We start from the raw sequence: 24,460 nt of genomic DNA, 5'->3' as shown, positions 1-24,460 counted from the left end.
TGTGTATTCTCTTTACTCCAAAGCAGGGGAGAGCTGAGCTTGGCCTCGGAGCTAGTGTGTGTCCTTCAAAGCCAGTGTCCCCTCCTGTCTCCTTGGTTTGCTTGTCCCATCCTAGGCATTTTGTGAAGCCTGGGACCGTTTGTGAGGTGGTCCCATAGAACTAACCTGTTCAGGATATGCTTGGTTCTTGGTGCAGGGGGTGGGAACGAGGTGCAGAGGAGTGGTCCACAAAGAGTTAGGAATCAGCTGAGGTGGATGATGTCCTGTCTGGCCTTGGGCTGGCTGAGTACCTGAGCCAATCTTAGAATTTTGGATTCTATTTCTCCATAGATCTAAGTAGCTACAAAAGTGGTTGTCCTGCCCCCAGTCCCCTAAATTCCCACCTGCTCCCCACATTGTACCACTATGCAGTGCTCACCTGTACTTCCCATTCACAGCTCTCCCAATGCTGTTCTGCCTCCTGGTTTGCCCTGTGCTGGCACTTGCCATACTTGGCACTTCCTCTTAGTATTCTAAAGCTGTGCCCTTCCATGCTATATCTCACCTAGCCTCCAGTCTTTCCCACCATACTACTTACTCAAGTTATACCCATTTTTTTTTTTTTAAATCTCTGGAAGCAGAGGTCAGGGATCTTGTGTTGCTGTCCATAGCACCACCAACATGTTCAGCAAACGCTTATGAATATGGAAATCAATGAAGGAATGAGCGGAGGAGGGATCTCTGGTCTAATCAAAGGCTCTGGGGACTTTGGGGGAACCCAGAGGAGCTGTGGTTGACCTGGCACTACCTCTGGATTGCGCTGAGGGAGCCTGGCCTGGGCTTAAAAGCAAGATGGTAGAGGGGTGTACACAAAGTTACTTATATTTCTGGTCCACTGTTTGCAGTCTCTAGTCCTATCTACCGAAAGACCTAGCTTCCTATCCTTTAGGGACTTTCTCTCAGGTAAAGCTTCCTTCACTTTGTGGTGGAAAAGAATTTCAGGAGAAGCTAGTTTAAAGCAGAGTTTATTGGTAAAAAAGTTTAGAATGGATATAAGCATGGAGAATTAATAAGAAGAAGTGCTCAGAAGAAGAAAGACACTGAAAAGTGTGGATATGGGCTTCTCAGAGGAGAGCCACACTTAAGTGTTGGTAGCCCAAATATGCCATTGTGGTGACTCTCAAGTTACATCTTAGAGGGTTGATAACTGCACCCCTCGATAAATGAGATCATAGGGTGGCTCCAGATGTGCCTTGGTTAGGATGGTAGTCTAGAAAAACAAACAGTGGGTTGCACAAAGGGGTCAAGAAATATCTTTTGCTGTAAATCGGGTTTGTGAGACTCCTAGAGAATTGTAGGTTTGTAACAGGAAAAGGAGAAAGGCCATAGACCTCAGGCCTTAAAACTCAGTGAATTGCTATTTTAACATTTTTATTTGAAAATATCCAGTCGGGCGGTGATGGTACACGCCTTTAATCCCAGCACTCGGGAGGCACAGCCAGGCGGATCTCTGTGAGTTCGAGGCCAGCCTGGCCTACAGAACTAGTTCCAGAATAGGCTCCAAAGCTACACAGAGAAACCCTGTCTCAAAAACAAACAAAACAAAAACACCCCCCCCCCCCCGCCCCAAAAGAAAATATCCATATCCATATAAGAGGAACACTGTCTCTGCACAGGCAACTTTCACAGCAAGAGTTAACTGTGCTGGAATCCTTGATCCTCAGCTGGCAAATGTCTTACAGCTATACTCTGGAGTGAGGTCCTTTTACTTTCCATAAATGCCCGTGTCTTTTTATCCTATCTCAGGGAAACTAGCTAAGCTGGGCGATGCGGTGAAGCCATGGGGCCCAAAGTGGCGGGGTAAGAGCCTCTATCTGAGGGACATTACCCGAGTCCCTCCTTAACCAGCAGCCTCTCTCTAATAGTGCCCTGGGACTTGTAGTCCCCCGCTTCTTGCGACTTGGAAGTACGCCCCACGAGGCAGAGCCCGGAAACTACATTTCCCAGAAGGCCAGGAGACGTTGGGGACACCAGGAAAGTCTACCGGCTGGCCGCGCTTCCTTAAATGCCAAGGGGCCGGCTCCCCAGCCAAGCGGCGGGGCGAAGTCCCCACGTGTCACCCTCTGAGGGGGGCTCACGGGGTGGAAGGAGATAACGAGTCCGGCAGCCGCACTTATGAGCAGCTTGGCAGAGGGACACGACTGCTGCGGAGGCCTCGGCAATATCGACTTCAGGCAGGTAAACTTCACACTGCAGCTCCGCTCAACTGAAAAGAGATGGTCCAGGCCGGAGCACGCAGGCAACGCCTTCAACGCTTGGTGGGCGGGGTTACCCTGTTCCCAAGCAACGATGGGCGGGGCCTGGAGGAGAGGGGAGCGCTCGATTGGTTGTGGTGGCGGTGGTGGTGATTGTCTGAACGTGGCGCGAATCTTGTCATCTCTGTTGTAGCATAGGGGAGCCTCTGTGTCTGTGATTATGTAGCGCTGGGAAATTGTGCGTGGAAGTCTCTCGGAAGGTGGGAGCCTGGGGTTTTGCATGTGAGTTCCTAGAGTTGTGTAGGGATGTCCAGAGTGTGAGTGCGTGCCTGGAGAAGGCGGCTTACTGCATTTGGGTGCCTGCTGTGCGGATGTGGGGCAGCCATCATTATCCCTGGCTTCACACTGGTCAGAAGAGCGGAGAACGCAGTTTCCAGTAGGGACGGGATGGGAGTGGTGGGCCCTGGGCCACCTTGGGACTTGATTCGACCTCCTGCAAACTTGAGCAAACTCATGGGCATCTCTCCAGGTTGGACAGAAGACATTCTATCGAGTCTCCTCTCCTGCGTGTTGCCTCCTACCAGCCATGCTTCACAGAGCCTGTAAAATCTCTGCCAGAAGAAGCCTCTAATCCACTTCATTTGTTCCCTTTTTCATAACTCAGGGTGATCATACTCACTTATTTACAGATATGGTCAATATTCAGAAAGGGACTGTTGAGGTCCGGTTTCTGGGACAGACGATCGCTGGCTATCACTGAGCTTTCATTCATGTAAAGAAGACTACAGGCAAAGAAGTGGTTCTTGAAAAGAGAGGAAACTGATCCGTGTTTTAGAATATCAGGTGAAAGTTTGCCTTGTGTGCCAGGGAAGGGATGGAAACATAAGCAGTGAGTGAGAAGCCATTGAGTAGGAGTTCCTTGTGGAGGGACAGCAGGCACACAGGTGATGGTTACCCACTGGTGTTAAGAGTGTGAAGGGCAGTTGGGGTGGATGGGTGGGCAGTGGATGTCGGAGACTAGTTTTCTCCTTTAGAATATTTGTTACTGAAGCATATTCTCCATCCAGCTGGGTGACTGGCAAGTCCTAAGTGCGTCTCTCTCCAGCCTTTGAATAAGGCAGGACCTCCCATGCCCCACATCCCTCTATCCCCTATCCTCTCTCAACCTCTTTCTCCTCCTAGTATTTTTCTTGGGCATGTGAGACAAGTGTTACACCAGCCTCAGCTCCAGTGAGTCATGCTTTCTAACCCAGTGCGTCACACATCGCAATAATACTGGCCGGAGTGGTGGGTAACCTTGAGCTTGGGAGTGGGGAAGATGTGAGGGGGCAGGCTAGAAGGCAGAGGGTAGTGACACACTGTAGATCGCTAGCACTAACCGAGGGTTCTTGGCTTACCCCAGGATGATGGAAACAAGGCCTGTGTTGTAGGCCTGGAGCCAAGAGACAAGAAGTCTGTCCTGGCTGGGATAGCTCCCTGGGTGTGACACTTTCCTGTCCTCCTCCTAACCCTCTCAGTTCTAGTGGGTTTTCCTATCCTGCATGCTCCCAGCCTCATACAGCTGGAGAGCCATGGGTGTTTCACAAGATAGGTCAGGATGACCCTTGTTGACTAACATTGTGTTACAGCCTGGTCAGCTTCCTATTTCCAAGGGATTTTTCTTAATAAAATAAAAGCAATAACATCACAGTCTTAGTTACTTTATTATTGATGTGATAAGACACCATGACCCGAGTAATTTATAGAAGAGTTTATTGGGGACTTGCAGTTTCAGAGGTTTAGAGTCCATGACCATCATGGTGGGGAGTGTGGCAGCAGGCAGGCATGGTTCTGGAGCAGTAGCTGAGAGCGCACATCTTGATCCACAAGTAGGAGGCAGAGAGAATTAACTGGGAATGGCGTGGGCTTTTGAAGCCCCAAAGCTCACCCCCAGTGACATACCTCCTCCAATAAGGCCACACCTCCCTTCATGAACAGTTCCACAAACCATGGGACAAGCATTCAAACATTTGAGTCTTCAGGGGCCATTCTCATTCAAACCACTACATATACAACATTAAGGTTTCTCTTATGCAGGAAATCTTCCTCTGTCAAAATCTCTGGGTAATAGCTGGGTGGTGGTGCACACCTTTAATCCCAGCACTTGGGAGGCAGAGGCAGGTGGATCTCTGTGAGTTCGAGGCCAGCCTGGACTACCAAGTGAGTTCCAGGAAAGGCACAAAGCTACGCAGAGAAACCCTGTCTCGAAAAACCAAAAAAAAAAAAAAAAAAAAAAAAAATCTCTGGGTAAAATAGTCCCTGGCCTAAGAAACGTCCAGGTTTTCCCTTCATCTATGGACACCTGAGCTGAGGTGTCTCATAATGCCGTCTCAATGAAGTGTTGTGTGTCCCATATATAATTTAGGCTTTTGTGCTGGGGTGTGACTCAAAGGTAGAATGCTTGCCTAACATGTTCAAGGCCCTGAGTTTGATCCCCATCATCTCAACGAACAAAAGCAATAGTTTTTTTAGTAACCATATTATTTAAGGAGAAATCTAAAAGAGGGGCTGAGTAGATGGCTGTGTACACATGGGGACCTGAGTTCAGACCCTCAGCATCCACATAAAGGCCGGGTGCAGCCACAGCACCCGCAGTCCCAGCTCTGGAGAAGTGCGGGCAGGAGGGCCCCCGAGGCCCTCTGGCCAGCCAGTCTAGCCATGTTGGTGAGCTCCAGGTCCAGTGAGAGAGCCTGTCTCAAAAGATAAAGTAGAAATCATAGAGGAAGACATTTAATGTCAATGCGTGACCTCCACACACATCACCCTAAACACACAAAACAAAGAATTTTCCCAAAGTACAATTTCCTTCCATATCTGCAGTTTCTTTATCTGCACGTTACCTTATCCAGATTGAAAGAAATTGTGTGCACCCATGATAGAATTTTTCTCTTGATATAATTCACTAAACATATAGCAGTAACTATCTATACAGCCCCTCTATTGTGTTGGGATGCGATTTAGAGCATGTGAGGACGCACAGATTCTATTCGGACCTTATGCCATTTAACATGAAGGACTTCAGCTGCCCAGAGTGTTGGTGTCTGCAGGGGATGCTGGAACCAATCTTCTATGGAGTGTCTGAGGGATGTCTGTATTTGATTATTAACTGTATATGTGGTGATATTGTGTTCCCCAATATATTGTGCACCTTAATAAACTTATCTGGGGTCAGAGAACAGAACAGCCACTAGATATAGAGGCCAGAAAATGGTGGCATATACACCTTTAATCCTAGCATTCCAAAGGCAGAGATCCGTCTAGATTTCTGTAAATTCAAAGCCACACTGAAAACAGCCAGACATGGTGACTCACGCCTTTAATCCCAGGAAGTGATGGCAGGAAGCAGAAAGGTATATAAAGCGTGAGGACCAGGAACTAGGCCTAGTTAAGCTTTTAGGCTTTTGAGCAGCAGTTCAGTTGAGATGAGGACACAGAGGCTTCCAGTCTGAGGAAACAGGATCTGCTGAGAAGTTGGCGAGGTGAGGAAGCTGTGGCTGCTTCTGTTCCTCTGGTCTTTCAGGGTTTACCCCAATACCTGGCTCCGGGTTTGTTTTTATTAATAAGACCTTTTAAGATTCGTGTTACATGTATATAAGGATATTTCACCACGTGATGCTAAGGCACTCATGGCTTCCTGTTGCTGTGGCTGCTGTGCTGACTGATCATTCCAGATGTTGAGGAACCAGCGCTCAGCCAGGCACCAGCTAGCCCACTCAGCTGTTACTGTAGTCTGGTTTTGGTGGTTAGTTTAAAAAGTCATTGGTTAGGACAAGAAGTGGGCCTGTCGTAGCTCACAGCCCAAGGTACTTCTGTCCCCTGTGTGGCAGTTGTATGAAGAAAGCTGAGAAGGGCCTGCCCACATGTGGGAGCACTTCTAAGACTCAGTGTGCTGTCTCCTTAGGGCATCCCTGTTTGTAGATCACCCTAGGGTACCCAGAGCCTTCTTGGTGGCAGATGTGGTGTCTTGACGACTGTACTACTCAGCTTTTCTAACACTGTGACCAAATACCCAAGAGGATCAATTTAAAAAGATAAAAGGTTTAGTTTGCGTCACAGATTGAGATGTTTCAGTCCACAGTCACTTTCTCCTTTGCCTTTGGGCTGGTGGTGGCATGGTGCATCATGGTGGGGGCATGTGACAGCACGTTCACTTGATGGTGACCAGGAGGAAAAAGAGGAAGGGTCCACGGTCCCCGCATCTCTTTTATGGTCTCTCCACCAGTGACCTACCTTCCTCCCACTAAGCCCTGGCTCCCAAAGCTTCTGTTTTCTCACAGTGCCATCAGTTAGAGACCAAGCCTTCTCTTTCTTTCTTCCTTTCTTCCTTCCTTCCTTCCTTCCTTCCTTCCTTCCTTCCTTCCTTCCTTCCTTCCTTCCTTCCTTCCTTCCTTCCTCCCTCCCTCCCTCCCTCCCTCCCTCCCTCCCTCCCTCCCTCCCTCCCTCTCTCTCTCTCTCTCTCTCTCTCTCTCTTTCTTTTTGGTTTTTCGAGACAGGGTTTCTCTGTTTAGCTTTGAACCTTTCCTGGAACTCACTCTGTAGACCAGGCTGGCCTCGAACTCACAGAGATCCGCCTGCCTCTGCCTCCCAAGTGCTGGGATCAAAGGCATGTGCCACCACCACCTGTGCTTCTTTCTTTCTTAAGACCACACCTTACTACATAGCTCTGGCTGGCCTGGAACTTGTTATATGTTTAGATCAGGCTGGCCTTGAACTCACAGAGATCCTCCTGTCTGTATCCACTGGCAGCTGGGATTAAAGGAGTGCACCACCATACCAGGATTAAATTATTTTTTAAACTGATCATCGAGATGTACACCTCTAATTCCAGTACTTTGGAAGACGAGGCAGGAGAATTTTGAGTTTTAGGACAGCCTGGGCTACATAGTGAGATCCTTTCCAAAACCAAACCAAACTAAGCCAAACCAAGATACCTTTCAGTTTAATTACTTTTAAATGAACATCAGGCAGTAATTTGAATAGCTTATTTTGTAAACATACATTTTATCTCTAGGTTTTTGTTTCCCCTTTTTTTTTTTTTTTTCCATTTAAGGTAGAGTAGGATGCGAGCTTTCTTTGGTGCTCTTAGTAACCTTGGGTAAGTCTTAGGTGCTTCTTCTGCTTCTGCTGACCTGTGTGTGGCTCCGAGCATGGTGAGCGGCACTGAGGCTGAGTGTGGAAGACCTTTGAGCTCCAGGGATGGCTGCCTCTTGGTCTTGCCAGGTTGTCATTTGAGTAAATTGCTGAGTTGATTTGGTATTATTTTGTATGAGATTGCACAGCTGTGCCAATGAGAAATGGGGCTTTTGTTTTCCTTGTGGTATCTTTATTTAGTATAGTATTAAGATATTATTGGTCAAGCCTGGGCTGGTGGCACATGCTTTTAACCTCAGCACTTGGGAGGCAGAGGCAGGTGGATCTCTGAGTTCGAGGCCAGCCTGGCCTACAGAGTGAGACCCTGTCTCAAACATATATATATGTCTATGGTCTGATAGAGCAAATGGGAAACAGTCCTTCCTCTTGCATGTTCTAGAAGCAACCCTGTAAAATTGGTATTATTTCCTTCAGTCTTTGGTAGAATTCATCCAGTGAAATCATCTGGACCTGGGAATTTTTCTTCCTTCTTTTGATAGTTTAAACTATGAGTTCACTTTCTTTCATAGGCAAAGTACTATTATTTCTTCTTGAAAGAATTTTGGTACTTTGTGTCTTTCAAGAAATGGTGCATTTCATCTTCACTGTTGAATTTATGGGCATAAAATTCTTCATAATAGCCGGATGGTGGCGCATGCCTTTAATCCTAGCACTTGGGAGGCAGAGCCAGGCAGATCTCTATGAGTTCAAGGCCAGCCTGGTCTACGGAGTGAGATCCAGGACAGGCACCAAAACTACACAGAGAAACCCTGTTTCGAAAAACCAAAAAAAAAAAAAGAGTCTTCATAATGTTTTCTTAATATCATTTGAATGAGTTAGATCTGTAGAGGGAATCCTTATTACTGATATTGGTGACTGCTCCCACAGCCATCTCTATCCCGTCTGGGATGACAGGGTTTATTTATTGGCTCATGCTTCCAAGGGCTGCCAGCCCATTGCGGTGGGAGGCTGACAGGGTGGCCCCTGTCCTGGGTAGCAGAACCCCCAGGCTGCTCCTTCCTCGGGTGAAGGCAGGCAGGAGCTGTTAACTTGGACTTGTCTCCTTTGCTTCCTAGTCAGTTTGGTTAGGGTTGGTCTGTTGCTTTCTTCCCCCAAAGAACCAGCTATGGGTTTTGTGTTGTCCGCCCCCCGCCCCCCGCCCCTCTCCCCCCCACCCTCTTGGATAGGATTGATTTTTGCTCCTCTCTTCTGTTTCCTCCTGCCTATCATAGGATGGCCCCGCTGTCCAGGGCTAGGTTTGGATCAGTGTCTTCTGGTTCTTGCTTTAGGATATGCCTCCCAAGAGGTCCCTCCAGAAAGTGAGAGGTGACACATTTGTATTTCATAGTTAGTGTGGAGCAGAGGAAAGAGTCCAAGTGGCCTGATGCCAGAGCAGTCCTGTGTGCATGCACCTTCATCCCTGAATTTCACATCTGCTTTTCACTCTGTGCACAGGTAGTCTCAGGTGGCCATTCTTGTCAACCCACTTCAGTAAGGGAATCTGGCCTCGGATTGGCCCTGGTGGCTTCTGTGAACTCTGTGGGGATCAGGAGGAAGGTAGAGCTCTGCTCCTCACCAGATCCCACCTCAGACCCAGGCAGGCCCCACTGTAGCAAATGGGGTGGAAGGGATTCCTTAATATTAAATGTAGCGCCTACTCCTCCTGGGGCGTAGACCTAGATGGAAATGTCCCAATACCTGGTTCCCCTCTTTCAGGGCACAGGGCTCTTGTGGAATTGCCCAGGGAATGTTCCTGGATCTGCTAGCAAAACCAAGACACCGAGAGCCGGGAAGAGGGAGAAGGGTATGCAACCACAGAGCTCCACTGTATGAGATGAAAGATCCTGTCCCTTTTATCCTTTGACGTGTATGGCACATGCCACAGAGTGGCCCATTACTGTCGGGTGATCAATGCGGAGTTGACTGTCCTGTGCTCTTGCTGTTTGTTTGGATGTCACAATGTGGCTTGCACCTGGGTGCTGTTGACCCCCTGCAAATCATTCCCTAACAACAGGACATTGCTCTGAAGTGTGTCCAGGTCCCCAGTGCATCGGAACTGCTATGTGCCTCCTTCCTACCAGCCTGTGGGGGTTCTGCAGCTGAGTTCATCACCAGGGACAGGTGACCTGAGCTGTCCCTCGAGCCCAGCTCCCATTTCCTTCTGGTTCTGGTAGGTTGAGTCTCTTTAGCCTCCAGGAGGCCTGTGACCCTGAGGGAAAGTCCTTCCTTAGGAGTCAGGCTTCCCTGTTTGAAGCAGGTTGAAACTGGGAGGGGGCCCCTCTCCTTTACTGAGGTGGCCCATATGGAGCCTCTGGCACTGGTTGGGAGGCAGAGCCTGGATGAGAGAGCCATGGTTCCCCTGTTCATGTCAGAGGGATTTAGGGTTAATTTCGGCTGACCCAGTTTTGAGTGGGCTTTGGGATGTGGGCCTCGTGTCTCGGGTGTGGAGAGCTGGGGGCATGTTTCCCTGCTTCTGGTTTCTGTTCAGCATTAGTCACTCTTTCCTAGGAAGCAGCTGCTTCTCCAGGCAACACTAACCCTCAAGGTGACCTGGCTTCCAGATGAACCCTCCCCACCTGCCGAGGCAGGCTGACCAGGGCACTGGGACCTGGCTGTGTGGCCATATTCTGGTTTGGATCCCTTAGTTTTAATTGAGTGACAGATGGATGCCAGTGTTTGTTGGGATCAGCCATGTTTACTAGTCTTTGAGTGCCTCAGTTTCCCTCCTTTGTCTTAGCTTCCACAAAGGGTGGAAGAATCATGTTTTTCCCTATTCACTTCACCCATCTTATGGTGGGGGTCCAGGATCCAGAAACTGTCTTTTATCCTTGTCCACTGGGGTGGGTGGTCCTCCCCTGGTGAAGTCCACATTTGTGGGGTTTCTTGCCTAGGATCCAGAAGGGCTGATCTAGTCAAGGCTAGTGCTGGCCCTCACAGCCTGGGCTCTGTAGGTTTCTCCAGACCCTGGATGTCCTATCTTCGGTGGGGTCAGTGATAACTCTTCTTTCAGAGCTTGGTTCCTTAGACCTTGGTGATGAGCCCTAGGAATGATCTCAGGCCTGGTCATTTTTTTTTTTAGTCCTCGACACCCTATACTAGGGTAGGCTCCCTTCATGGTGCTCATCACCTGGAGAATGACATTGAGTTGAATTCTTTTTTTTTTTTTTTTTTTTTTTTTTTCCTGAGACAGGGTTTCTCTGTGTAGCTTTGTGCCTTTCCTGGAACTCACTTTGTAGACCAGGCTGGCCTCAAACTCACAGAGATCCGCCTGCCTCTGCCTCCCGAGTGCTGGGATTAAAGGAATGTACCACCTCTGCCTGGCTTGAGTTGAATTCTTGACAATCCCTAAAGATTGCGAGAACATTTTTCACCCTGGAGCCCATGGAGGAAGAGGGAGAGTTCTCACTGCAAGGACAAAAAGCTGTCTCCTGCAGGTGCCCCCCCTCCACCTTGCTCCAATAATATGGCAAGCTCACTGTTAAAATGACATTGGGGTTTTTTGGTTTTGCATATGTGTGGGCATGCATTCACATGCCATAGCATGTGTAGGGTCTTATGGACATACAGGCCCAAGGGGTCCTTCTGTGGGAGCTGCATGGAGGCCAGCCGGTGGAGGAGACAAGTGGCGGGGCAGGGTCTGCCAGGGAAGGTGGGCGCTGGGATCCAGGCCAGACAGAGCCTCAGGACTGCTAGCCCTCCCTCCTTGTCTCCCATGTCCTCCTCCACCTCTAACTTCATACCTAGGCACAAACAAGCCCTACCTGAGGACTTGAGGCTGCCGTGGGGAGTCCCGTCTCTCCCTCTAGCTTGGCATTCCACCCCTGTCAACCTTGTAAAGCATTGCTTTATCCTTCAGCCCTGTAGAAATGCATAGTTTTGAAGCATAGTGCCTCTGTAGCTGGTGATTCCAGGTCTTGCAATCTTACAAGAAGCCATGCCTCTGTGTCCAGAGGGGCCTGTTAGTCATGTTGCTGTCCAGCTGTCTGGTTGCTTGCAAAACTCCCTCCAGGGGCTGCTTTGGCAATTTCTTGTCTCTTTCTAAAGCCAGTCTGGAGGAGGTCACAGGGTGGCTCAGCCATTGAGCCCCTTGGAGATGACCATTAGCCTTCAAATTTTATTGATGATGAAACAAGGGCTTCTGTTCACTTAGCAAATATTTACTTTCTGCCAGCCCTGGCAGTCAGAAATGGAGACACAAAGATCAATAAAAACGTGGTCCTTAGCCTGAGGAGCAGTTGCAAGACAGGGGTGATAATTAGATAATCACAAAGGCTGAACCCCAGGAATACAGTAGAGTGCCTTGGTAAGAAGTCGGGGCCTGCTCCATCTGGGTTGAGGGATGAGCAGGAGTTTGTTCACAGTGTGTAAAAGGACAGAGGGTATTCCTGGCATGCACAGAGCCTTTGTGGAAGGGTGGGCTGTAGGTGAGGGACTTGCAGGCTGCGAAGGTCCACTTTGTGGGGTGCTGTAGGAACCACCTGCTGGTGTGCCCCAGTGAGCCAGGTGTAGGTGAGGAGGTGTGAGTGAGGGTGGCCAGCAGGAGGTGAGGTGCTATCTAGGAGGGCTCAGGGGGGACCAAAAGGTAGGAGGCCGTGAAGGGCTTTTCCTAATCATGGGGGAGCCATGAGCACAGGGGTGGTGAGGGTAAGAAAGGGATTGAGTGATTAGGTAAGAAAAGACTGAACAGATAAGACAATGAGACAGGGGTGTGGTGGGGTGTAGGGGTGCGGGTGCCTAAGCAATGTAAGTTTTTGGCTGGGGCTTGAAAGGCAGACTGGGAAGGAAGGGTTGTGATGTATAAGGACTTCTTACCGGCTGAGGACATGTGGTCCAAGTGAGGGAAGTACCGTCAGCATGCTCCGGAAGTGGTCGGGCAAAGGCAGGACTCTTGTGCCTAGACCAGCTGCCCGTCCTCTCTTTTTCTGCAATGCCCGCCCCTCACGAGTGGTTGGGGCCTTGTGATCATGGATGCTTAATACATGTCTCTCTCAGTGGGCTCAGATTCTAGAAGCTTTAGGGCTCCACAGCTCCATTCCCCTCCTTTTCCTGTAAGGCAGCATGGTCTATTTTGAGGTCTGATCCAGTGGCTTTGTCTTACATGAGTGGTGTGCGCTCTGGGAGCACATGACCTTACTTTCCACAGCCCAAGGGTGTGCTGAGAGGCCCTGATCTCGTCCAGGGTTTCCTGCGGCTTTGTCCAGGGGCTCTGAAAGGCTAGGGCAGGCTTGCCTGCTGGATTGCCTGTGTGCTCTTGAACTGTCCGCAGCCTGGGACAAGGCTGTGCCTTCAGGCTCATTCTCCCTGCAGGTTCCTGAGCAGGATCTCTGTCACTCATTTATCAGCACCCCGAGTGTGCTCACTGAGGTGTTTCACATTCTTGCTCCCACACTAGTGCACACTATTGGCTCCTTATCTGCTGAGCAGGCCGAGCCTGTGTCTGTGGTCTCCACAGCAGGAGGGTGAGTAGAGAACAGAAGCGAGGAAGGAGAGTTCACACCACCTACCTAGTTCATCTGTTTTAGTCTCATGCCTCCCTCCCTCCCTCCCTCCCTCCCTCCCTCCCTCCCTCCCTCCCTCCCTCCCTCCCTCCCTCCCTCACTTTTGTTTTGTTTTTTTTGAGACAGGCTCTCACTTTGTAGCCGTGGTTGACCTGGAACTCACTATTTAGACTAGCCTGGCTCATAGAGATCAGCTTGCCTCTGCCTCCTGAGTACTGGGATTCCAGGTGTGCGCACCACCAAGGCCAGCTCTGGTTGAGTTAATGAGTAACTAGAACCAAGAGGTTATTGTTACCTCTTGATGTGCCTGACTTACAGAATAGTCTCTATTGGAGGTGCACGTGTATTAGAAGAGCAACAGTATAACGTATGCAGTTTTGGGTGCCAGCTGCAGTTTCGGCATCTGTAGGGGTCTTGGTGTAGCCCTTGTGGATATGGGTGGGTTTGAGCAGTTAGCATCTGTCTTGTCCACCTTTGGTTCCATATCCTGGTGAGAACTGTGGTGTGATTGGACAGAGAGGTCGCAGTGGAAGACTTTACATGGCTAGTAACTTTCCAGTATCTCTGTGTCACACTGGGCAGTGTGGTTTGGACGGCAGGCTGAGTCTTCCCAGGAGACCTGGGTTACTGGGTGAAGTAAGAGCCCGGGTAGAGGTTGCTGTTCTCTCTCCAGGGATGGGCAGCTCTGGGGGTAGGGGGTGGCGTACTAGCAAATGTAGCACATTATTTCCCCTCCTCCCCCTAATGTGGAGAATGGAAGCACTCTTTGAAAGAAATTATTCTATCCTGAAATGAAATACCTAAGCATGCCATGAGAGCAGAGTCTGAGGAAGGCCAGAGGCCTGGTGGATGAAACCTTATTTACAGTTTAGTGTGACTTTTATTTCAGTGGCATGTGGGAGACTCCACAGTAGCACCAATGCTTTGGGCCTTTAAGATTCTTCCTAAAATGGAAACTAAGGCTGTTTAGAGAAGAGCACGAGGACCCAGCGATACCACCCAGCGCCAGAACTTTCTCCCTGTCTGAGAAAGAAGCTGGTGCTGAAAGTGTCTGGCTGCTCCTCTCCTCTCCTGTGGGCAGCGGCTCCCACTCGGAGAGTTTGTTTCCATGGGACATATGGAGACGCCTCTGGTTGCCTCTGTGGGGAGGAGCTGCCATCTTCCAGTGGGTGGCAGCCAGGGTCAGGGGCTGCCAGGCATCCTAGAGTGCATGGCACAACCTAGGACTGACAACTTGCACCGGATGTCAAGCGCTGTCGGATTTCTATGCGCGGATGGAGCTGTTGACCTTTGTGGTTTGGGGGCTCCAGACCCGGTCATACCTTATTTCTCTAGGTTGGGCACATGGGTTGATCTGGTGGCTTTGTTTTGGGGATGGTATTGCAGGTAGAATCCAAGGTTTTGTACATACTAGGCAGGTGCCCTGCCACTGAGCTATCCCCATACCCCGGGGCTGTGTCTCAGGACGCCTGGTCCTGTCGGTGCGAGCTGGAGAGAGTGCTGCTTCCTGCTCTCTTCATGCTGTGTGCAGAACCACTTCCGTCCTCAGCTGCAGCCATACTGCTCCTCCTGGGGTGCTGGGAGAGGCGGCCGTTGCCGTGGTCATTAACTTCTGCTGCTGTCTCCTGAGGCCGAGCTTCTCTTCCCATGTGTTTGGGCCACCTGAGTTTTCCTTGGGTCTCCAGAGAACCCCCCTCCGAGGATTTCCATCACATCCAGGGTTAGTGTCACTTCCTTCTCGGGCTGTCTTGAGAGCCACGGACATCTACATACAGTGCCCACAAGCACCTCGGCAATCATTAGCCTAGCGCCCTCCTGATAGTTGACATGGCTGACTAGTTTTCAGCCTTTCATCTTCCCTTTTATGAGAGGCAAGTGTAGTGACTGTGACTCTGTCTGGACTTGGATGTCCCAAGCTTCCTTTATTTTCCCAGAGGTCTTTGCATCCTGGGCCTCACAGGTCCTGGTAGTTTCTGGGTGTTGCTGGACAGGTCTCCCGCTGATGGCAATTCTGTCCTTGCAGGCAGATCTCTTCGTTATGACCTGGCTGCTGGGGTTCGTGGACCCCACAGAGCCCAGCTTTGTGGCTGCCGTGTTCACCATTGTGTTTAGTCCTCTCTTCTGGAATGTGGTGAGTACCGTTGTGCCGGCACTGGCTAGCTGGTGAGCCTGGTGTGGTGGGGTCACGGCTGTCAGTAAGCCAGACACGTGGACAGAGGGGTCGATGGCGGCCCTGTTCTCTGCCTTTCCACACCTGTCCCTGTCCTCTCCCTTCTGCCCTTCCGAGGTGGCACTCAATGAATGGACACTGACGGGAGCCTCTTGCCTTTGTGGAGGCCCTGGGCTAATGTCAGGATGATCTAGGGTGTCCCAAGAGCCTGCAGCAGACAGCTGCGTGGTGGAGGGCTTCCACCTGTACCCGGCCTTCTCACTGGGTGGCCTGGGCTGTCCAGGCTCTCCCCTGTGCTCCTCCCTGGGTTGACCCGTGGCAGCACTGCTTTTCTCACAGGAAGTTCCTGAAAGCAGCCCACACGATGGCTGGGTGTGCCTGATGGAGGACAGGGACTGAAACCTGAAGACAGTGGTACCCAGTTCATTACGACACAAGGAGATCATGGAGGCCAGAGTGCTCGCTGAGGCAGAGCCTGGGATACCCTGTGATTGCCCTGGAGCTAGTCTGTAGAAGGCACACTGTTCCCAGACTGTTGTCAGATCAGCCATACCAGGGTGGAACACTGTATTCTTTTCATCTGGTTTGTGGCTTGGATCTTTTTTCCACCTGGGCCAAGAGGAGCAGGGTGGATGGGGGCAGGGATGCTTGGCTCAGAGCCACCACCTTCTGAATGTTTTGTCCCTGCAGTCCTGAACATGCTGGACCTGCCTTAGGAGGGGCTGCTGGGAGGGGTCCAGATGTCAGCCAAGACCATTGTGTAGGTGTGACCTCGCCTTGCTCCAGAGAAACCATGGCCTTGGAGTGTTCTGCTGGCGTGTCGATGCTGGCCCTGGTTCCCTGATAGCCTTCTGGTCAGACCAGACACATGGTGCTCTGTGCCCTTAGCCTGCCCCACTCACTCCTCACCCTTCCTGGGTGCTCTCTGACCTACCTGTGCCTGAGAGCCTGTATGGTGCAGAGCCAGCACCCCAGGCTGCAGGACCCTGTAGGGGACAAATACTGACTTAAGCCATGCGAGAATGTTTCTGTTGTTTTCAGGGAGCCAGAGGAAACTAGTACAGGGCATTACAGAGGCTCGTGGCCTGGCTAGGCGATTGTGCAGTCCTGACTCACTCCATTAGATGTGTGCACAGGACTCTCCTCAGGAGGCTGCGGGGCCTCATAGCTGTGTGGAGCCTGTGTTCTTTCTTCTGGTAGCCCGAGGCTGATTAGCAATGAATGTGGACTGGGCTCCCAGCACAGGGAGAACAGCTGGCCAGATGCACACTGGGTATGGGGGAATACTTTTTTTTTTTTTTTTTTTGGTTTTTCAAGACAGGGTTTCTCTGTGTAGCTTTGGAGCCTGTCCTGGATCTCGCTCTAGACCAGGTTGGCCTCGAACTCACAGAGATCCATCTGGCTCCCCTCCCAAGTGCTGGGATTAAAGGCGTGTGCCACTACCACTGGGGGGGCGGATACTTTTTATTGACGCCCAAATCCCCTTTGTTCATTTCCCAGTGACCCTTGAAGCAGTATGTCTTTGCACACTTAATTTTGAAGCTGAGTTTGGTCCACAGGAACAGCCCAAACAGCCCAGATTTGGAGATGAGTGAGTGCCCTGTGTCTGTGCATTTGTTATAAATGGTTCCTTTTCTTTTGGTCGTAAGTTTTTTGTTTGACTCGTTTTGAAAAACATATTCCTTGGAAGAATGTACAGTCCTTAGCGGAGGAATGAGTGAGCTCTTAGAGTCAGTTCAGAAGGAGAAAAATGAGTGCTGTGGTTGGGTCAGCTGAAGCTCAGAGGAGCTGAAGTGGCATCTGGAGACGAGAGGGCAGGAGGCTGGAGCCTAGCTCTGTACTTGGTGGGGACCGGACACTGCTGTGAGCAGGTGCATGCCGGGAGAGTAGTGCAATGTCTTACTGACTGCTGCACTGGGCGGGGCTCTGTGCCCAGGCTTTGTGCCTGGCCTTTCTGCAAGGGAGCACTGCAAGGTGCTGTCGTTTTCACCCTAGGAAGTGGGTGTAAGGACGGTTTTAGCTTAACCCTTTCTGCTGCTTTAATACAGTGATTCTCAACCTGTGGGTCACAGCCCCTTTAGGGGTTGACAGCCCTTTCACAGAGGTCGCATATCAGATTTCTTGCATATCAGATATTTACATTACAATTCATAACAGTAGCAAAATTACAGTTATGATGTAGCAATGAAAATAATTTTATGGTTGGAGGTCACTACAAGATGAACTTTATCAAAGGGTCCCAGCATTAGGGAGGTGGAGAACCATCGCTTTAACAGAATAACTGGCGTTGAGAACTGTATAGAGGGAAGAAGGATGTTTAAATCATAATCTTTGGGAGACCCCAACAGTGTGGTGCCAGCATCCTGGAAAGGGCCCCTGGATGTATCAAACTATAACAGGGAAGCAGAAAGGGAAATGGCCACATGCACAAGAGGCCGAGTGTGTGTGAGTAGTTTCACTTTATAGGAGTCCACCCTCAAGAGAAGGAACAGTCTTCAGAGACCAGCACCACTCCCTTCCCAGGGGGTCTGCCATGATCAACCACCTCACATTGCCCTTCGTAAGGGTTCCAACATCTCCCAACACCATCATGCCTGGGACCAAGCACATCAGCTTTAGTGGGCACACTGGAATCATGTCCAAACCATATCAAAGAAAAAATTTCATTTATTCTTCAGATACTTATTGAGGTTACCAGTAAGAGTGTGTGGGCTGACCGGGCGGTGGTGGCATACACCTCTTTAATCCCAGCACTTGGGAGGCAGAGGCAGGCGTATCTCTGTGAGTTCAAGGCCAGCCTGGGCTACCAAGTGAGTTCCAGGAAAGGCGCAAAGCTACACAGAGAAACCCTGACCCTGGTGTGGTGGCCTCTAGGAAGGGTAGAAAGTGGATAAAGACACAAATCAACCCCTCAGGGACAAAGCAGGGAAGAGGGAGAGACAGGAAGGGTAGTCAGGGAAGGCCTGTCTGAAGGGGTGGCCTTTGACCGAAACCTAACACTTGCACAAGAAGGGCCTGGGTTTCTGGGGGAAAGTTGCAGGCCCTGAGCCGGTTTTTTTAAGGTGGTGTAGTGAGGCCAGTGGGGAGGCAGCCGGGGTGAGCTGGGAGGCCCAGATGGTGGCCTGCAGCAGAATGAGGCCGTGGAGGTGGGAGAAGTAGCAAGGAAAGGTCTAGAAGGATTGCAGCAGCAGCAGTGTGCCCGTTCTGCTGTGGACCTTGTGTGGCCAGCAGGAGGGCTGGTTCTTGGCTGAGCTGGGCAGCTGAGGATGGTCAGGAGGGAAGGATGACTTGTCCGTGAGCTTCAGGAGGAAAGGCCATATTGGTCACTTCCCTGTTGCTGTGATGAAATAACATGAGCAAAAGCCACATTTGGAAGAGTTTGTTTGACTTCCGGTTCCAGAGGGTAAGAGCCTTTGGAGAGGGAGGCCTGGCAGCAAGGGGCAAGCATGGGCTGGAGCAGGAAGCCGAGCGCTCACATCTGTAACCACAAGCACAAAGCAGAGAGGGCCAACTGGGAGGACCGGGACACGTGCAGTTCTCAAAGCCCAGCCCCAGTGACACACTTCCTCTAGCAAGGCTGGACCACCTAGACTTCCCAAGCAGCACCGCCCACTGGGGACCAAGTGTTCACACCACCACAGAGGCTGATGTGGGTCTAGGATTCTGGGCAGTGCCTGGGGCTGTAGAGTGGCTGCCCTGGGCTGAGCCTGGGCGACATAGGTCTGCTCTTGGGTCCCCATCTAACCCCTCTTGGGCTGGGAGGAGGCACTTCAGGTGGCAGCGTTTGGACAGGTGGGGCGATCCTTCCTTGTTCACGTCCATCTGTCTCAGCCTCTCCTCTCCTCTCCTGTCCCCTCCCCTCCCCTCCCCTCCCCTCCCCTCCCCTCCCCTCCCCTCCCCTCCCCTCCTCTCCTCTCCTCTCCTCTCCTCTCCGACCATGGCCCCTTTTTACTTTTTCCTCACATCACAGCTGACTTGTATCCACCACCCTTGGGGACCTTATTCTCGAGGCCTCGAGGGGCTCTCTGTTGGTCAGCTCAGATGAGGCCTTCCCAGCCCCTTTGTGCTGGGGCCTCTGAGAACTTCCTCACCAGGGCCTTCCTTTCCTGGGGGCTCGCTTTGCTGATTCCTCTTGCTGCCTTCCTGGTGTTCTTCTGCCCCTGGACGCGTTTCTCCAACACCTCACATTTTCGAAGCTGGCAGATAAGTGTGGCGGTCCCTCTGTGCCGGAGACTCCTCTCTGTTTGGACACAGGAAGAAATGTAAAGGTCATGAACACTGGCGGGGCAGAGAGGAAGGGCCAGGATGCTATCAAGGGGCCACGTGGGGCTCACTCTGAGATGTGGATCTCTGTGGCCCAGACTCTGCTCAGAGGTCTAAACACCCAGTGTCTGCAGCCCATCCGGGTGTCTCCAGGCCCCAGGGAGCTGGGCCAAGGTTTTCCCAATGTGCTTCCTTCCCCCTGGCCCTGTAGGGGAGATGCCAGCAGGAGGCCTGGCCACCATCCTCTGCCATGACCCCTGGGTCTGTCTTCACAAACTGCAGCTCTCAGCAGGAGTCGTCGCGGGGTATCAGACCCGTGTCTGCTGCTGGCACCCGCACTGCTCTAGCTTCTAAGCTGGTGGCTGTTACGGGCTCAGGACTGGCAGGGAGGGCGGAAGTGCAGCGCTTAGCCTGGCCGGGCCTTTGGGTCAAGCGTCTTTTTACCCACTTCCTTGGTTACCCTGGGCCCTAGCCTCTTACTGGATGTATGACCCCTGCTTTTCAAGGGTTTCTAGAAGACGTTTGTCCCTGTGGCCTGTGGTGATCTTTGTCAGCTCACCTCCCTGGTCTTTCCCGCTCTCTACCTGCCTTCTCTGGCTCTAGATTGCAGACATTTGGGGCCAGCTACCGAGTGCACTGTAGTGTCCTCAGCAGCCCTAGCTCCTGCCCAGCAGAGGTCAGCAACACAGTGGACAGTGGAGTCTGACTGTCCGCTCTGTGTCTCATACATCTTAGTGCAGCCGCTCCGGACAGTGCTCCCGTCTGCATCCTGGAGTGCTCCAGAGTGCTTGCTTTCCCATGCTGTCCCCAGCCCGCCACACACTGTGTTCTGGGGAGCAGCTGCTGCTTGGCCTGCGTCTGAGGGGTCCAGCCCTGGTCCCTCCGGTGCTCATGACCTTGTGCCTGTTTGGTTGATGCCGAGGAAGTGCTGCTGTTTCTGTGGACATGTACTAGCTCATGACTGGCCTGCTGTGTGGCACCCAGCGAACACATTCTGTCTCCATCTGATGTGCACACCCCCTCCCTCTGGTAAACCTGGGAGGTAGAGCACTAGAGGGTCTGTGACAGATCCCAGGAGAGATGAGGTCCCTGGCTCCGTGAAAGCTCCGGTGGCCATGCTTTGCCTGGGCAGAGCCCTGGAAAGTCAGAGCCTGGGCCCCAGCAATGGCCTTGAGCTTGGGCTGTTTACTTGAGGAAATGTCACACAGGCTTTGGTATCCTTAGCCAGATGGAACAGATTGGCGACAACAGGCAGCAGCCAGTGGAGACAGCCTGTTTGGACACCAGGGCAGACTGTGATGATCATAGAGCATGGTCCTGAACCAGTCCACCCTAGGGCCCTGGATCTGAGGGGCAGGCTGCTGATAAGACCCTTGTCAGGACAGCTGCTGTGATGGGCGGAGCTCCTCACAGGCTCCTTCCGTGTACGCTTGTTGCTGTGACTCCAGCTGCTCCCTCAGGTCAGAGAGCAGCTGCCCTCCCCTGAAGGTGAGGCACCCTTCTGAGGAAGTCTTGGGTGGACCAGCTGCCCACAGCGCCAGGCCTCACAACCACCGCAGGGTAAGTCCAGCTGCAGGCACACACCATCTGAGGCAACCCTGGTCAGCTCAGGAGGTACCTGTGGTGATCCGCAGGCTGTCCTGAATGCCCCCGGTGGCCCTGGACAGTGGTCACTGTGTCTGGGGAGCTGGTTTGAGAAGGTGACAGTCCTTTCCGGACTTGGGAAGAGCAGCTGTGCTGGACGCAGAGGATGTTTAGTCCTGGGATGTGGCCGGATGGCACAGGAGCCGCGGAGGAGATGGGGGCAGCTGAACAGTAGGTGGCACTGTGGGCGAGGGCCTGCACCCTTGTTCCCAAGGGGGAGGAGGTGAGAACGCCAACAGGAGGGAAGGCAGGGGAGAGGTGAGGGGGAGGAGGTGACAGTGAGGGGGAGGAGGTGACAGTGAGGAGGGGGAGGTGACAGTGAGGAGGGGGAGGTGACAGTGAGGAGGAGGAGGAGGTGACAGTGAGGAGGAGGAGGAGGTGACAGTGAGGAGGAGGAGGTGACAGTGAGGAGGGGGAGGTGACAGTGAGCAGGAGGTGACAGTGAGGAGGAGGAGGTGACAGTGAGGAGGAGGAGGTGACAGTGAGGAGGAGGAGGAGGTGACAGTGAGGAGGGGGAGGAGGTGACAGTGAGGAGGAGGAGGAGGTGACAGTGAGGAGGAGGAGGAGGTGACAGTGAGGAGGAGGTGACAGTGAGGAGGAGGAGGTGACAGTGAGGAGGAGGTGACAGTGAGGAGGAGGAGGTGACAGTGAGGAGGAGGAGGAGGTGACAGTGAGGAGGAGGAGGTGACAGTGAGGAGGAGGAGGTGACAGTGAGGAGGAGGTGACAGTGAGGAGGAGGAGGAGGAGGTGACAGTGAGGAGGAGGAGGTGACAGTGAGGAGGAGGAGGTGACAGTGAGGGGAGGAGGTGACAGTGAGGAGGGGGAGGAGGTGACAGTGAGGAGGAGGAGGAGGTGACAGTGAGGAGGGGGAGGAGGTGACAGTGAGGAGGAGGTGACAGTGAGGAGGAGGAGGAGATGACAGTGAGGAGGAGGAGGAGGTGACAGTGAGGAGGAGGAGGTGACAGTGAGGAGGAGGAGGTGACAGTGAGGAGGAGGAGGTGACAGCGAGGAGAAGGAGGTGACAGTGAGGAGGGGGAGGTGACAGTGAGGAGGAGGAGGTGACAGTGAGGAGGAGGAGGTGACAGTGAGGAGGAGGAGGTGACAGTGAGGAGGAGGAGGTGACAGTGAGGAGGAGGTGACAGTGAGGGGGAGGAGGTGACAGCGAGGAGGAGGAGGAGGAGGAGGTGACAGTGAGGAGGAGGTGACAGTGAGGAGGTGAGAGTGAGGAGGAGGAGGTGAGAGTGAGGAGGAGGAGGTGACAGTGAGGGGGAGATGACAGTGAGGAGGAGGAGGTGACAGTGAGGAGGAGGAGGAGGTGACAGTGAGGGGGAGGTGACAGCGAGGGAGTCACCGGGGACTGGAGTGGATCACAGCGTGGTAAAGGGTCCTTTGCTGTGGTGGTGGCCAGCCAGAGCCCTCAGGTGTCTTCTGTGTCCGCATCTGTTTTCAGATCCCAGCCTGCTCCTCTCTTCTCTGTATGTAAGGGAGGCTCTCGGGTCAGAGACGCTCACCCTGTGCATCCTATGGGGTGGCCTAGCTTTGTAGTCTGGCTCTGGCGGTGCTGACTGCTGGTCAGGTGAGGTCTGAGCACTGAGGTCTCTCCAGCTGTGGAAGCCTGCACTTACCCAGGCCTGGCACTGTGTCTTGGGATCTTACCCTGAGCTCCTGGGTGAGCACTTGGCCAGGCAGGTAAGCTTGGATACCGGAAGAGCAGCAGGATAGCCAGGTGAGCTCAGTGATAGCCAGTGTCACAGCTGCAGAGGCGCTCAGGAGAGAGCGTTACAAGCGCAGGTGAGGGCTGGTAAATGGTCCAGCTGTGGATCGGAGGGTGTGTCTCGAGGTGGGTGGAAGATAGCGCATATGCACTTTCTAGAAGAGGAGGAGGATTGAGTGAGGAGGGAAAATGAGGGGGATGTGGAGGGAGAGGGAGAGAGGGCTTTGGTTTCCCTGAGGATGGTCCTGCCTGCTGGCCTGTCACTCTAGTTTCCTGGAGGCTAGGGGTGTGACTGAGAGTGCATGAATGAGTGTGACAGTGTGTCTCATTCAGACAGCTGGAGTAGGACAGGAGCATCAATGTGCAGTTTGGGATTCTTGGTCCATCTGCCTCAGAAATCTGGCACTGGGGCCGTGACCTTGTACCCACTAGGCTCAGAGCTGGAGCTTGGGCATCAGAATATGTCTTCTCTTGCCTTGAGCTACAGAGGCGGGCCTGGCCAGTGCTGCAGCTCAAGGCAGCTAAGCATCTTTTTTGAGCAGAGCCAACTGGCTCACAGAGCAGGAGACCTTGGTTGTGGGCTCACCAGGCTTGCACCAGCCAGCCACTAATCCCTTTTGACTAATGCCGCCTGATGCCCCATGGCACTAAGTCTCCCCTGGTTCTGTCTCAGCTGTACATTTGATGTTCCACCAGAACCAATGCAGGCCCAGCCTCGTCCTGGGCTGAGGAGGACGGCTTCCGTTAGCAGTGACGCGGCCACACCGTTTGCCCCTCGGTGTTGGCTTAAGCGCAGAATATCTCAGGGCATTTGGGCATTTGAGTGTGTAAGCTCTTCTGAGCTGGGCAGCAGATGCGCGTGTAGCTGGAAGCAGCCTCGCCTCCTTGCTGACCCCATCCACCCAGCAGCTGTGCCTCTGCCTCCAGCCACCAGGCTGCTTTAGAACCCAGCATCCCAGCAACGCGGGGTGAGGTGCCCCACAGTGTCTGCCAGGACAGCTCAGAGACACACGGCAAAGAACAAAGGGAAGGAAGGTGGGCAAACTTGCTGAGTGAGGGTTGTCCCTGGAGCAGCTGGTGCCATGGTCTAGGCACTGGTTTCGTTATCTTAGAGTATGCTAGCTGGGTGGGCCAGGGACGTCTTCCCTCCATGATTATTTTGATACTGGCTATTTGGGTGGTTTTGATTAGTTTGTTGTTTCAAGGCTATCCTACACCAAAGCACGGATGATATTAATATACCTGAAAGATGGTGGACAGAATGCTTGGCCGTGTGGTTTGATATAGATGAGCTCAGGGACACAGGAAATGGGTCTTAGTACTTCGCTGTTTCATCTGTATCTCTGGCAGACCAGGCTTTTCTACTGCAATGCCCTCCCTCCCTCCCTCCCTCCCTCCCTCCGTCCCTCCCTCCGTCCCTCCCTCCTTCTCTCTTCCCCTCCCCCCTTTCTGTCTCCCTCCTGTTCCTTCTCTGAAGATTGAACCCAGGGGCTTAACATGTGCTGGTGTTTCTCCACTGAGCCACACCCCTAGCATCTGACCTTCATAGATCCTGGCTGCTGTAGCGTGGTCTGAGAGGTACTTTCATGACACAGATGCACCTCCAAGGGGCACTCCTCCTGTGACATCTTCTGGAGCCCTGGCCACCTGACTTATCACCATTCTACGGACAGATAATTCTCCGTGTGCCTCTGGACATTCTGTTCACTCTTCCTAAAGGGATTTCCACTGTGGCCTTGCTTGGCTAACCGTCCCCTCTTCAGCTAGA

General features: G+C 52.4%; 1 protein-coding gene across 3 annotated transcripts in view; it reads left to right on the top strand.

Annotated features, from left to right (window-relative positions):
* The first annotated feature begins 1,997 nt into the window (after window positions 1–1,997).
* Window positions 1,998–24,460, top strand: part of Pemt (phosphatidylethanolamine N-methyltransferase) — an 87,537-nt gene continuing 65,074 nt past the window's right edge. Inside the window, exons 1-2 of one of the 3 annotated variants that reach the window (XM_006973616.4) lie at window positions 1,998–2,217; window positions 14,925–15,032. In XM_006973616.4, the coding sequence (XP_006973678.1) occupies window positions 2,155–2,217; window positions 14,925–15,032 (171 nt within the window). In that variant the 5' untranslated portion in view covers window positions 1,998–2,154. Of the gene's footprint in view, window positions 2,218–9,289; window positions 9,574–14,924; window positions 15,033–24,460 lie in introns of those variants that run through there. The other 2 variants (XM_006973617.4, XM_015992472.3) reach the window with 2 other exon arrangements.

The sequence above is a fragment of the Peromyscus maniculatus genome, chromosome 8 (assembly GCF_049852395.1).
Source record: "Peromyscus maniculatus bairdii isolate BWxNUB_F1_BW_parent chromosome 8, HU_Pman_BW_mat_3.1, whole genome shotgun sequence".
NCBI classification, from domain to species: Eukaryota; Metazoa; Chordata; class Mammalia; order Rodentia; family Cricetidae; genus Peromyscus; species Peromyscus maniculatus.
The sequence above is the reverse complement of the archived record's forward strand: the minus strand, read 5'-3'. Positions and strand labels throughout refer to the sequence as shown.